Genomic DNA, 14535 nt, shown 5'->3' with positions numbered 1-14535 from the left:
CTCTGTCAATTACTGCTGTAGGAAAAAAACAGCCTGGAATAAAGCACCACAGAAACACACAAAATTGTACTACTCATAGGTCTTTTTTTGTCTTTAATTTGAAACAAATTTCCCTTACATAAGTAAATAACTGTGGTTGAGATGCCACTTGCTCGCATGACTAGAACCCCAGTCACAGAATCATAGAATACTTTGGGTTGGAAGGGACCTTTAAAGGCTGAGCTTTAAAAACTGAGTTTGGCAAGGAGCCGACCTATGAACCAAAGACCATTGAATTAATCTCTCCTACACTTCAAACAAATTGAAAACCTAATAGGCTAAGTCATAGGATTTTACTAGCTGGAATTACCTTTATCATGGGAAACAACTGCAGGCAAGAGAAGAAATAAAGAAAAGCTGCTGCTGTTCTGCTGCCAAATGGCCTTTTGGTGCCAGTCCCCCTCTGGTGGACACCACCAGAGGAAGAGGAATGTGCCTCCATCCTCTTCTCCAGGGGAAGAAGATTCCTTTCTCTGGGGGAGTGAGGGCTTCTCCTCATCCAGCAAATTTAGCTGAGCTGCTTCTAAGCAGGTAAGTTCAGTTTCTTTAACTGCCTTACTCCCTCCTATGCACTGCTATTGGCAGTGCTCTGATAGGAAGGTTCTTTGAGGCACTGCTTGCATTCTGTACTGAGGACCAGCACTCCAGCTTACACCTGTCATTCCATAGGTTGCACTATAACATTAAGTTTGAAATTTCCTCTTCCTCTTTTCCGATTGATCAACTCAATAGCAAAGACAACATCAAATTAATCCTTTTCTTTGAGTAGGTTCTCTTTCATATTTGTCTCAATTCCTTGATTTATGCCTTCAATACCTGGAATTTCCAGGTGGTCTCTAAAACGGTTGCTGGACCGGTACAAAGTCTGGCTCCCAAGTTTTAGTCAGTTGTCCTTCTAATGTGCTTTCCCATTAAAAAAAGCCCATAAGCTTGAGATGGGAAACCCCAGTTTTCTTCCTTTAAAGTTAGCTTTGTTCAGGTATTCATGAGGCTTACTTCCTTGAATAGATCTGTCAGTCTCCTAATTTAACTGAGATGGTATTTACAGTGCGGACTTATCTGTTGAACTGGAAAGAATGAAAAATGTAATTGAAGCCCATGTGATTAACAAGATGACCAATGGGAACCAGTGGTACCTAGAACTACACTAAGTAACTCTTAATGTGTAATAGGACATTCACTTCTGAAGGCATTGTGAAATACGAACTCACTCCTCTAAATGAGATAACAATTTGTCCCTCAATTTATTGAGGGACAAAGTCAATAAAGCAAAAGCAACAGCACTGGGCACATGACCGTAGCCAGAGGCACAAGTGATTAGTATTTGTTACAGGTTTATATACTTTCACTATTGCATTAGTCACATACATATTCATACTTCCCGCGTATAGGTGGGGAATATTATAACTAGCTCCAGGAACTTATTATCGTAAGTCTCCTCCTCTTGGCATCTGTGCACTGCTCTCCAGTGATTGTGGGCAGGGGTCTTGAGGATGAAGTAAGCAGTCTTCCTCTTGTGAGCAGGGGTCTTCAAGATGAAGTAAGCAGTCTTCCTCACAGTGTACTTTTCACCTTTGGCACAGCTGGATGCCCCAGTAATCACACAAGTAGCTGAAACCAGCCAGATCTGTAACTCTTCTGATAGCTGGCAAAGATTTAGAACAGTGTGACTTTCCTGCAAAATTTCTTGCAGGATGGGCAGGCAAGGAGTATCCCAAGCTAGCAGATGTTCGGGAGGCTCTGTCTCTAAACTGACTGATGAGTAGAAAGATGGTGTGAAGTAACTCATTCATGTTTAGTGGGGCCACTAAATCCTGTTATTTCACTACAGACTTACAACACAGACATTGTTCTTTAAAGCTAAAGATACTTTAGAAGACTAGTGTGAAACAATTAACTCATGTTTAGTGGGGCCACTACATTCCACAGACTTACAACACAAACATTGTTCTCTTTCTACAACCTAAGTTAAGCTAAAAAGTGCTTTAACTCTATGTTTTTCAGGCACTAGCTTTCCTTATATCAAGCCCCCCCCCCCCCCCCCCCTTTCTTTTACCTTTACAAATTCTTTTGCTATGTGACTCCCTTTTGCTCGGGAGTTCTGGCCCTTTTTAACTTGTTGTCTAATCGTGTGTCTTTAGCGAGCTTTGTTTCTGTTATTGTAAACAGTTATATCCACATAACCACACCTATGATTTGCGAAAGCCAATGCATTTATGCGTTTATCACAGCATGCAACCAAACACTGGCAGGAGTGCTGGCTGGGGACTTTTCACAAGACATGTAGCATTAGGACAAGGCGTAGTGGTTTTAAACTGAAAGAGGAAGATTTAGATTAGAAATTAGGAAGAAGCTCTTCCCTGTGAGGGTGCTGAGGCGCTGGCACAGGGTGCCCAGAGAAGCTGTGGCTGCCCCATCCCTGGCGGTGTTCAAGGCCGGGTTGGACACAGGGGCTTGGGGCAACCTGCTCTAGAGAAACATGTCCCTGCCCATGGCAGGGGGTTGGAACTGGATGAGCTTTAAGGTCCCTTCCAATCCCAAGTCATTCCATGTTTCGATGGTAACTGGAGTTTTGTGGTTCAGCTGATTTCAGCCTCTTGAACCAGCATCTCACCACAGGTTTAAGACAAAAAGGCACAGTCACTTTAGCACAGCCCTGTCAACATTACAAAATACACTCTATTTTATTTTATTTTTTTTTTAATTGTCTTAGTAACACCAACCAACAGCTAATGGGCAAAAATGCAACGCTTTACCACCGCGGGGCGTGCGGGACTGACCGCTCACAGCCACCCTCCCCACCAGCACCTCAGCCCGGCTGTCCACGCGCTGCCTGCCGGGAAATGGAGTCTTCCGGGGCCGCCACCGCTCCGTGCCTCGCTGCCGAATAGCGGCACCAGACTACAGGTACCATAATGCATCGCGGCGCGCAGCGTGCGCCGTGCGGCGCAGTGGGCAGTGTAGTTTATCCACGGTGCGCAGGTGGCGGGGTGAAAGTGGGAGGGTCGCTACAAGAACTGCAACTCCCATCGGGCTGTGCGCCGCGGCGTCGTGAGGTGTCGTGCGGCGCCGGCCCGGTGTGTGGGGGGCGGCAGGGCGGTGTGGCGGCTCCCCGGTTACTGCCTATGGAGCTTGACATAGTAGGGCCGCAGCGCGGCGCCTGACCTCCGGGCCCCAGGCCGGCGGTAGCGCCATGGAGAGCCGGTGCTATGGGTGTGCGTCCAAGTTCTCTGTCTTCAAGAAAGAGGCAAGTCCGGCTGAGGAGGGTCCTGCGGGGGCCTGCCCCGTTGTGCGAGGGTCTGCAAGGGGAGCTGCGTCGCTCGGCAGGGAGGGACGCTTCCCCAGCAGCTTGCTTCCCGAGCTGCCGTGTGCCTAGCTCGATATGTATTTAAATATGGGTGGTTACTGCAAAAAAAAAGAAAATTGCCATTGAATGTCCTATATCTAATCTGATATTTGGTCATTGTCACAGAGAATTTCTCCCTCTGCACACACACTTCAGTATACCATGGGATGACATGGTGTCTCTGCTTCTAGCAGAAGTTACAGGCTAGTGCTTGAGGGCTCTGGAGGGTATCCGCATCTTCAGAAGCAGCTAGTGATAAAGTTCTCTTAAAAAATCAGTATAACCCCAGCATTAGTTTTAGCGCACATTGGCATGGGCACTGTTCCTGCATGCAGTCAGCCAGGGCAATGGACTGTGTTGATGACTGGGTGATGAAGCTTTCTCCTGCCCCTCTCTTGTGTCTCTGCAGTGTGGATGCAAAAACTGCGGACGGTCGTTCTGCTCAAGCTGCCTTAGCTTCAGTGCTGTTGTACCCCGCTGTGGAAGCACTCAGAAGAAGGTGTGCAAGCAGTGTCATGAAAAACTAACTGGGTAAGATGGGAGCGTTTTTTCACCCAAAAACAGCGTCCTGCTTTTCTTCTTCATTTTGCCTCCCAGTGTTTTGTTGCAGATTTCTCCATGAGAGCTGTGCCTTGGACTTGTGCATGCACATATTGCCTGTACCCTAGAGTTTCAAGCCAGGCCATTACTAAACTGCTTTACACAAGCTGCGCAGTCCAAAGATAGGAATCGGGATTTGTGGCTGTTCTCCGTGGTGACAGAGTAGTCTGAAAGATCCAGGTTTAAATCTTTATGGATACACATTGAATGCCTGCGGATATCTTGGCTGGACAAGATCAAATTAAGCCCCAATGTATTTTTGCCCAGAAATTTACACCCCTTTGAAAGCACTGTCAGGTTTTTTTCAGGTTTGCAGTAGTTGAATGGCCCAACAATAAGATGTTTAAAGCATTATTACCTCAGTGGGCAACCAGTGACTCAAATCCTCATGGATGAAGGGTCTCTGCATTTAAGCCTAAAGGTTTAAAATTGCATAGCATAAAGTCAGTTTCCTTTTAAAAGGAAAAAAATTTACAAACATAATCAGAGATGCCTTTTGGAAGTAAATAAAATGTAATTCAGCAGCATGGGTTATACAATGAACAAGTAAGATGAGCAAAGTGTACGTGAGAACTTCTCTCACAACCAGCCCTGTTGTGTCCACTTCCTTCTTTTGCATTTCTCTTATCTCTTTTTCCCACCTGTCTTCTGTAGCAAGGAATTTTCACCAGCAAGTGGGAAATTTTCTGTCTTTGCAGGTATCTAAAGAAGACTTTTTCATTAGGAAAGGTCTTCATTTTAGAAGCAATGGCTCACAAAAACTGTGAATGTTGATGGTGAAAATACAGGATTCAGTCTTCCAGTTTTGAAATCTTCTAATTTCCCTTAACAATTCCAAATCCCCTAAGAAAACAGAGCAGCCCTTCTCCATGCTGCTTTTAGGTTTTTTTTTCATCATTTGTTTAATATCAGTACTACAGAATTACAGAGGAAGAAAAATCCTCCCTGCCTGGATAGCAGGTAGATAATACATGTAGGCTGCAGATCTGTAAGCTGCATTATTATTGTTCTTCATGCAAATAGCTTTCAGAACTGAAACCTTAGAACTGGAAAGCAGTCCAGCAACAACTTTGCATTCATTTGTTATTCCACAGGCCTTGGCACAGCACAGATGTATTTGTAGCTGTGCCTTCTAAGAATGAATAAAATATGCTAACTGCCTTACATAAGTTTGTAGCTCAGCAACTCAACCTGAATAGAGCAATATAGAAGATAGTTACCTGAGATGTTTGTGGTATGCAGTGTTCAAGTGTGCTAGAGGATGTTGTTGTGATACTTTTCCATTATATAATTCTGTGTTTGTTGCATGCCACAGCTCCTCTCATAGTGTTCTGCTGCACGAAAGCTAATTACACTGGGAGTCTGACCTAACTGCTCTCTATCTGCTCTCTGAACTGGGAGGTGCAGGCTGTGGGAGGCAAGGGTATTCAGCTCCACCTCCTTCAGGTCGTTGATGACCATATTAAATCACATTTTGTCCAGACGCAAAACAACTGGACCAAAGGACTAGAAATAAAGTCCCCTGTTGTCTCAGGCAGATATTATCTTAATCCTTTCTATAAGCTGATCACTGTCCATATTATGAGGTTATGAAAGGGGCTGTACAAGGAGGTCTAGACACATATACTGGTTCTTCTTGACTTGAGAAACTAAATGATTGAAACGTTGCCATTATCTGGAGTTCAGAGAAATCGTTGGGTTTGTCTTCCAGAGGGGGATCTCAAAGCAGTTCAGCAAAATGGTCACCACCAGAAAACTACAAAAAGTGAGTTGCACTTGCCAACAGACTGTTGTTTGTGCTGCAGAGTAGCCTTTCAGGCCCTTGCTCCTTTTCCCCCAAAAGAGACCAGCAAAAGTGGGGATTGTGATGTGGGTATTTGCTTGTTCAGAATTAGGTTAAGGATGGGGCTTTTGGGTTTTGTTTGTATGTCTGGGTCGGGTAGTATGTATGCTCCCATCTGCCTAATTTGTCTGTGACTGACTGGGGTTGGCTTAGAAACACAAACCTGGTGGTGATGTATTCCTTGTCTCCTTGGAAATGGTGCCAGGTGTGATGCTCCTATGAGCTCAGGCTTTCCTTACCCTTGGGAGTACCTCATTATGCCATTATGGCAGAGCCTGGTACAGGAGGGAGTGGTTTCTGTTCTGTTGTACAGTGACATTCTTCAAATAGCCTGTTGGGTTCACAGAGGGTGTTTTCATATGTTGGGGTTTAAATCCCTATTGTCAATTGTCATGTCTTTTTTCCCTTCTTGTCACAGGCGTGTGGCAGCTTTTGAGGCTAAGCAAAACCAGCTGAAAGAACAACAGAAAGCAGCTGCTGTAAAAGCCCCAGGTCAAGCAGGCTCCAGGTACCAGGGGCTCTCTAAAGAGGATAGAGCCATTGCAGAGAGACTGGAGAAGCTCAGGGAGGAAAGGAAACCAAGTGAGTTTTGGAAGAGATACATTGGGTGGAAATATTGCTACTTGGGAAATACAGAATCTAGCGGGAGAGGGAAGGCCTTTTTAGAGAACTGAAGGATTAAAATTGGACGGAGCATCCAAGTCCTGCTGCCGTAATGGCCAGATTCTACATGATTTTAGTTTTCTAGTTTATTTTTTCTTCCTGAGGTTTTCCTTGAAACTACTTCTCTGTTTTGGGGCAGTATCTTACCTGTAAAATCATCTTCTCAGTTTCCATTTCTTGGGTTAAAAGCCTGTGTCAAGCCCAATAGGAGCAGAAGGAAGTGAGGGTCTTGGACCAAAGTAGTTTGCAGGTTTTCTGTGGAACATTGTTCCAGGCAACAGCAGTGCCAGTCTCTGGGGGACTATGTTCTGGCCAGCCTTGCCTTACAGAGGAGAAAAAGGGCTTTCATCCCATCCACAGCTGCTGGGTTCTGGGACAGCTTTGTGGTGCTTGTGGGAGAATAAACTATTTTTAAAATGATATGTGATCTCTAAAAGGAAAAGAACACACTGCAGAGTGGTTACCTGATTAGCCCAGAATCATAGAATCATTTAAGTTGGAAAAGATCATCAAGTCCAACCTTGGTGTAAACCTAATAAGTCCACCACTAAACCGTGTCCCTAAGCACCACATCTACGTGTCTTTTAAATACCTCCAGGGGTGGTGACTCAGCCACTTCCCTGTGCAGCCTGTTCCAATGCTTAATAACCCTCGTAGTGAAGAAATTTCTTCTAATACCCCATCTAAACCTCCATGGTGCAACTTGAGGAAATTTCCTCAATTATGTGGCAGGGGAGGGTTTCAGTCTGATGTGCCTGGGATTACATTAAGAGATGCGGCAGCAATGGGCCGTACCACCTAAATGACACTTATTTCTATGACTGTCCCTAGTATCCTGAGTCAGCTGATTGCCAAATGACATTACCCTAATGCTTGTCTTATGGCTAGGAGATAAACTGTGAAGGAGGCAGGGACTTGCAAGAAAAGGGTAGCAGTTAGTATTAGGGCAGTCTCCAAGTCACTACACTAGGACCCCTCATTCATGTCAGGGGCTGAGGGAGGGTTTTGCTCAGTGTTCTGAGCAAAAATCAGAGTCTAATTACAGGAAGAAATACAACTTTAAGGGAAAAAAAATGAAGCCTTTTGTTTTCAATAACAGAGTAATCTCCTCCCTTGGCTTATTCTGAATTGCAGAGTCCATCCCTACTCAGGCTGAGATCGAAGCTAGGCTGGCTGCTCTGAAGGAGGACTACCGGCGACCTCTGCCATCCACACAGGAAATGGAGGACCGGTTGGCTGTCCTGCAGGGGAGAGATCCTCCTTCCCAGGCTCCCAGACCCGTAAGCTCCCTCAGCTCTTTAGCCAGCAATGTATTCCGAGTTGACACAGTAACTGGTGTCCCAGCATGTTGGCCATTCTTGACTCCATTTAGAAATCTCCATGTTTCCTGTTTGTGTCATTGCTCCAGAAGGAAATGGCCAGTCTTCACCAGTTCACTGCTTCAATTTGAATGCAGTGTGTTCTTTTATGTCAAATGTAGTTCATGTGTTTATTTTTTACAATAAATGCTGGTTTTTCCTCTCAACCCATTTGTATAGCTAAGTGGGCTGATATTTTTTCAGAGCTGTTTGTGTGTGTTTGGGGCTTATCACCTCCCTCTTCTAATTGTATCTTGTAGTTGTTACTGCGTCCCAGCTGGGCAAATCCTGTTAATTATTCCAGAAATGGAAGCACAGAGTGGTTAGTCTGAGATTACAAAGGAATGACTTGGTATCCCTTCAAAGCCTGTATGAATGATCTTTTCCCTGAGAAATCATTTCCTTATGCTCCCTTCTCAGCAGTGCTGTACACCCAGCTGTTACCATAGGCCTCAGTGAGGCTGCTGACTGGCACTGTTGAGAATGTCATTTTATTTCCACGGGGGGCACTGTTTTACATTGGAGGTAGTGTCAGAGCTGGGGTTCGGACCCAGCAGCATGTACTTCTATACATTCAGCACCACTTTTCCTTGGTTGGGTGACAACGTTTACGGTTGTGCACATTCAGTACCTCTGAGAATGAAGCCTTGAAGGTCTTACACCAGATAACGGTAAGCTGAGACTCTCAAAATCAGTGGATGCATCTTTTTATGCATCACCTAGGGTGATCTTGGTTATGAAACTTTTCCTTTAATTGAGTATGCCACTTCCCTCTCATTTTCCTTTTTCTATGCCCTCCTTATTTCTTAGGCATATCAACCTCCTGATACCAGGAGTCTGGTCCAGCAGACAGATGACCTGTTAACTCAGTTGTCTGAAGAAGTTGCCATTGATGAGCATTACAAAACAAGAGTCCAGCCTCAAGGTATCTATTCTGGCTTCCAAAGAACTGTTTCTGTCTAATAATGTATATGCTATAGTGCAAAGGGAATATATGCCTCCCTATCTAGCTTACAGGTGGGCTGGGTGTCCAGTTTGTCCTTATCTTCCCCTTATGACTCCCACATTAAGAGGAGCCATGTGGCTCAGTACTGGGTCTCATTTTGCTTAGAGATGATTCATTCTTCTCAGGGTTGTATTATTCAGATTGCTCCTCCTTGTTTCTCTAAGAAGACCCTTCCCTGGGGAGGAGATGTTGCTACTCCTAACACACCTGTGCTCTGTTACAAAACACATGAATCTGTGATACCATTATCTTCCTGGCTGCAGTGTTTTCTCTGTAATCTCACTGTAAAACACAGATTAGGTCACTTCTCTTCACATACAGTGCAGATCATACTGTGGCATGCCTTCTTCCATTATCACCCAGATTAATGGAGAACAGCAAGCTGCTCTCATCCCATTGCTTTTGTTGTGTTGTGTGTGCCCAAGGAGCATTGGAGCTGAGTCACCAGCACATTCTGTGTGTCTGTCTGCAGCTGTTAGTAGCCAAAGTTTGAATGATCTCAATCGGGAAGGTGGAGACTGTGTTTGCCCTGCAAATCTGGACCCAAAACAGCTAGAGGAAGAGAAGAATAAACTTCTGGCAGAAGCTGCTGCTGAGCTGAGGGAAGAGAACACCAGGCAGGAAAAGATCCTACAAGTTGCCAAGAGACTGGCAGCACTCAAAGGCGAGGACCCAGAGAAAGGTGGGTAGCAGACATGAATACAGTGCCAAGGGAGGAACCAAGTTCCTGTGACAGAGTAATTTCTTTTCTGAGAGGTGTTTCTCCATTTAGTTCCCCTGTTCTCTAAGAAATAGAGATTTGGTTCTTTCTGTAAAGCTGTGTGGCTTGGTTCGGCATGAAAGTTCTTTGTTGAGGGTAAAGGCTGGAGCTGTAAAGTCAGACTGCTTTGTCTTGTACCCTTTGAGATAATTCTAGCATGCTCTGGTGAGCTTAACAAAGCTTTTTAAAGCAAACCTGTGGTTTTGGTGAGGATTTTTTTTCCTTCCCTCTTCCACTGTTAAAACAGTAATGCTCTTTTTGAGGAGACCCCATCTGAAAGGATCTGTCTGTGCCAGAGCCAGAATGTCAAAACCAGCTTACACCACAAAGGACTAACTCTGGCTCATAAGTGGGTACCAAGCTTGAGGCAGGTGTGGGTTACAGTCTCCTGTGTCTTACTCCTGCAGTTACACTGGAAACCTATAAACTTCCTGACAGTGATGAGGAAGTGGCTGAGGAGGAAGCTATTCGCAGAGTGCTGAAACAGGTCAGAAGTGGCAGCTGTAGCCTTGTTTATCTTCCTCAATTATTCCCAGTGTGTATGTTACCTGGGAAGCATGTGAATGGTGTGTTTCTGTTCCTGGGCAGAGTTTCGTTCCTTCGCCTCCTAGTGCTTTTCCAATATACTAACTCTCACTAACCATTCAGCTATGGGTGATTGACAACATCAAGTCTGTCAGGTTGTGTTTCTCATTCATACTTAGCACCTCTTGTGGTGTATGTCTCCTCTCCAGATCCAGTCTACTGGTACTTCCTTACTTCTTGTTTCATCATCTTCCCCACCCAGCTAGAACATGGCTGATGAGATGTGTGCTGCTTAGCTTGGTTATGCCTAGCTTTCTCTCTAAAATGTCTATGAATTGTCCTGCAGGCATACATGAGCTTTCTGTGCATAAGTTTCTGTCTAATTACAGACCACACGTGCATGATTAGCATGATGTTAAGGATTTGCTGCTAGATGCACTGCAAAGCAGACTGTGTTAGCTGAAAGCCCCTGCTGTTACACTGGCTGTTCACAATGTACACACAGTGTTCACTGCAGACAGATGTATTGTCTTGTAATCAACTAATCTCCTGTTACTGTATGAGGGTGAGGAGAAGGGCAGGAGGTTTTAGAGAATGAGATTCCTAACTGTGTTTTGAAACAAGAGGCTTCTTTCTTTCTGTTGTTCCCAGCTTACAGAGGAAGCAGCCCTGGATGAGGCAAGTGGATTCAACATTCCTCCAGATCAGAGCACTCAGCCAGGACCCTTGCAACAGAACTTGTACAAGAAGGCCAAGCAAAAGGTCAGTGAGCTGGTTAGGATCTTTTGAAATGACACGTTCCAGGGTCTCAGGAGTTCTACAGTTCTGCAGCAAAAGTTTGCTTGATGCAGAAAGAAAAAGCAGCCAGCTTCTCCAGAGCAGACAAGCAGAGTGGTTTCTGCAGGGCTGACAAGCCCTGAGCACAGCTGTGAGTCATCCTTGTACTTCTAAAAGGAATTGCTCCCTGGAATACAATTCCTTTCAGGCTGTCTTTCTGTTGAATGGGATGGTGTCTTCTAAACCCTGAGAAGCTAGCATAGACTTTGCAGGATGTATATTAGAGAGTGGGGTTTTAACTCATCAATATGATTAGATCAAGAAAGCCGCAGTCTAGAACACTACACCCTGAACCAGGGTAGGTGAGAGGTTTGCCAGTACTTTTAGCATGTGCAGAATAGAACCTCTAGATAGTAATCAACTGTCTGTTTTCTCATATAACATCAGAGGAAGGAATTAGTAACAAGATACTCCATTCTCAGAATGGAGTTCAGCCTTATTATGGAAATACATACACCTTCTCTATGTAGGTGTATTACAAGAATTGAATGGACCTGTGACTCACAGACACCTGACAGGCCTGGCCCCAGTGGAAGAAATTGCTTAATTGTAAGCATTATTGAAAACATCCATTTCATAGGTATGTCACCTTGTGCTTCTGGGACTGCTGATGTAAAAGGTAGTGCCATCTTACTGCTGTTGTTAGGAAGCTGCCTTTGCCCCTGTCCAGGCATTGTGTCCCAGTGTGCATATGGCTGTTCAGCTCCACAAGACTTCTGTTTTCTCCTTCTGCTTTACAGAGATGACCTAATGGATAGGTTTTAGATTATGATTTCTATAACAGAGAGAAAACACTCCCCCCACCTTCCCACTGCTTTCCATTCTCACGTAACAGCTTTCAGCAAAACTGCTTGATCTCTTGCTTTTGCAGCAAGGACTCTCTGTCACTTGGCATTGCTGTGGTGCCTGCCGCAAGATCTGGCCTTCATGCCCTTAACACAATATGGACAATGTTGATGTATACTGCTGTAGACACTAAATGAGGGTGAATACCTGTTTACTTTCTGAGCAATACAAGTTCATGAGCAAATGATAGGGAGTACCTTAGGGTTTTATTTAATGATCTAGATGCATATGGAGCCTATCCTTGGCCTCTGGGCAAGTCCATCTCTCAGACTTAGGATCAACAGAGTGAATGACAGACCATGTGACAGTGCCATTGTGGCTATCATGCATTACAATGAAAGTTCTGTGTTGTCCCTGCTGGGATTTCAATTCTGTGTCTCTGTTTTCTTTGTGAATTAGAGCCAGACTCCAGCCACCACATCTCTTGCCATGGCAGATGACAGTGATGAGGATGAGTTACCATGGTGCTGCATCTGCAATGAAGACGCCGCTTTGCGCTGCCATGGCTGCGATGGAGACCTCTACTGCCAGCGCTGTTTTCGGTAAGTTTCTCAGTTCCTTTTGGTCACAGGTAAGGTGGGCTGCTTTTGTTCTTCCCATTGGGCAGAAAAGCAGGCAGGAGAAGACTTGAAGAACCCAGAGCTGGATGTTAATGGTTATGGAAAGACCTTGTGCAATCAGTAGTTATCCCAAACTTCAGGGACTAAACTGGTCCTAGACAGGAATGTTCTGTCTGTGCTGCTCCAGTGTGTGTTTGGGCACATTGTCTGAGTGAAGTCTGGAGCAGCTGGTGTGCTGCATTGTGTGGGATGGGATAAGCGACACCATTGTTCAGTGACTCCTACAGCTTGTTAATGACATTGATGAATGATCTGGGCTGGATTTCCATAAGAGGGGAGATCAGACAGTATAAATTTCCTGAGGCTTTTCTTAGGTTGAGACTCTGCAGTCTTGAATCATACACAAAAATCTTTGATGAAATATGTATGGGCAAACCTTTTTCTTCAGTAAGGCCTTGCAGCAGCTATAGTCTTGGTTCTTAAACATCTGTAGCTTGATTATTGACTCAAAAAGTTTCAAGTCTCAGATTTGGAGGGTTAATTCCTTTTGAATACAAAGCTATTCCTTACAGTTTGCATGACTTCTCAAGGTATTGGGTAATTGGCTGTGTTCTCAGATCAGTGTTGGGTGACATTTAGACAGCAGGATGCTAAGAATAATAAGATAATAAAAGATGCTTTTGTGTATATTCTCTCATTTCCTGCAAATGCTTTTGTGAAGAGATGGAAATGGATTGGGGGAGAGCAAATGAAAATGGTAATAAAACAGATGACTGGCAATGCTAAATGATTAAAAACAAACCAAACAAAAGTATCAGACAGCAAACATCAGTAAAAGCAGAATCAGCAGTCTGGGGGGTGAGTTTATCTGTTGCCTGGTGCAGATGAAAGCTTGTGTCTTACTCAGCACTGCCTGCTTCTGAGCATGGTTGAGACAGCTGCCAGTGCACTGCATTTTTAGCCACCACAGTTACTTTTCGGAGTTGTGTGGAGCAGACTGTCACTTCAACTGTTGTCATAGGAGCTGCTAATGTGCCCAGGGATCACAGACATGGTGCTGACAATGAGCCATGAGTTACAGAATCAAACAGGCAAGAGGGACCTGTTGTCATTTCCCATTCCAGCAGACAAAGGACCTCAGATATTTTTGCTACAAGCAAGTATCTTAAGCAGTCATTCCATGAGGCTGCCAGTCAGGTGCTCACAGCTTACCCCTGGGATTGGCTTGTAGTTAAGGGCTGCAGAGAGACATCTTGTACCATGGCTAAGGTTTAGTTCCCTGTCTGAGTATATTCTGACTACCCTTTGTGTTTGCTTCTCAGGGAAGGCCATGATGAGTTTGACCTGAAGGACCACCACACTTCACGCTATCATCTTCCTCACAAGTAGAAGTAATCACACTCTTCATGGGCAGAAAAAGAGGTGGAGAATGGGAAGAGAGAAGAGTTGGCCAGATGGGAAGAGTCCATGTGGATTTGCAGCCAAAATGGGTGATGTTTTGGACAGCTGAAGTATGTGTTGTAATCGGAGAGAGGCTTAGAGGGCACATGACTTTATCTTCACAAATACAACCAGAGAAGTGCAGGGTTTGCTATGAATGCTTGGGGATAAATGAGGACTTGATGTGAGGAGGTGGATATGAATCCTTAAGTACAGACGGTAAGGCAGTGCGGGTAGCAATAAAGATGTGTGCTTAAGGCAGTACTGACTGGCTGTTAAGTAACTTCCTGCTTTTGCTAACAGTTTACACACTGGTTCAACAGGCAGCAAAGCATTTTGCACTAAGAAAACTGTCTATGTTGTGATTATGTGTGTGATGAGAACTTCCAAAGCATAATAAAAATTATTCACAGAGGCCTGTGGTTAAAGTCTCTCCTGGAAATGCCCAATAGTCCTCTTCAAAGTGTTGCCTACTCGTAATGGGATGTTAGTCCTAGTGTCAAGTGGTTTAGGGAAAGAAATTATGGATCATGAAGTCATCAAAAATGTTTCTGTGGTGTGGCTGGGAAAGGTGCAGGAGCTGCTCTGCCTTTAAAGGCAGTGTTGCTTATGTACTTGAAATGAAGGGTGCTTTGTAAAGGTAATACACTACTGATGCACAGTGCTGTGATCAGCAGTGGCTGTGCTGAGGTGCCATGTGGCCTGGAAGAGT

The 14535-nt window shown here is 44.7% G+C and overlaps 1 protein-coding gene across 1 annotated transcript; it reads left to right on the top strand.

The window, feature by feature from the left end:
- Positions 1-3126: 3126 nt before the first annotated feature.
- Positions 3127-14238, top strand: ZFYVE19 (zinc finger FYVE-type containing 19). The gene is made up of 11 exons (XM_057404014.1): positions 3127-3286; positions 3795-3916; positions 5697-5750; positions 6247-6410; positions 7626-7771; positions 8660-8774; positions 9328-9537; positions 10023-10102; positions 10792-10902; positions 12223-12365; positions 13706-14238. The coding sequence occupies exons 1-11, from the start codon at positions 3233-3235 to the stop codon at positions 13770-13772; spliced, it is 1266 nt and encodes a 421-aa protein (XP_057259997.1). The 5' UTR covers positions 3127-3232; the 3' UTR covers positions 13773-14238.
- The last annotated feature ends 297 nt before the right edge of the window (positions 14239-14535 follow it).

The sequence above is a fragment of the Pezoporus wallicus genome, unplaced genomic scaffold (genome assembly GCF_028554395.1).
Source record: "Pezoporus wallicus isolate ANWC-B61680 ecotype Strahan unplaced genomic scaffold, APGP_CSIRO_Pwel_v1 contig_8673, whole genome shotgun sequence".
Lineage (NCBI taxonomy): Eukaryota > Metazoa > Chordata > Aves > Psittaciformes > Psittacidae > Pezoporus > Pezoporus wallicus.
This window is presented reverse-complemented; position numbering and strand designations above follow the sequence as displayed.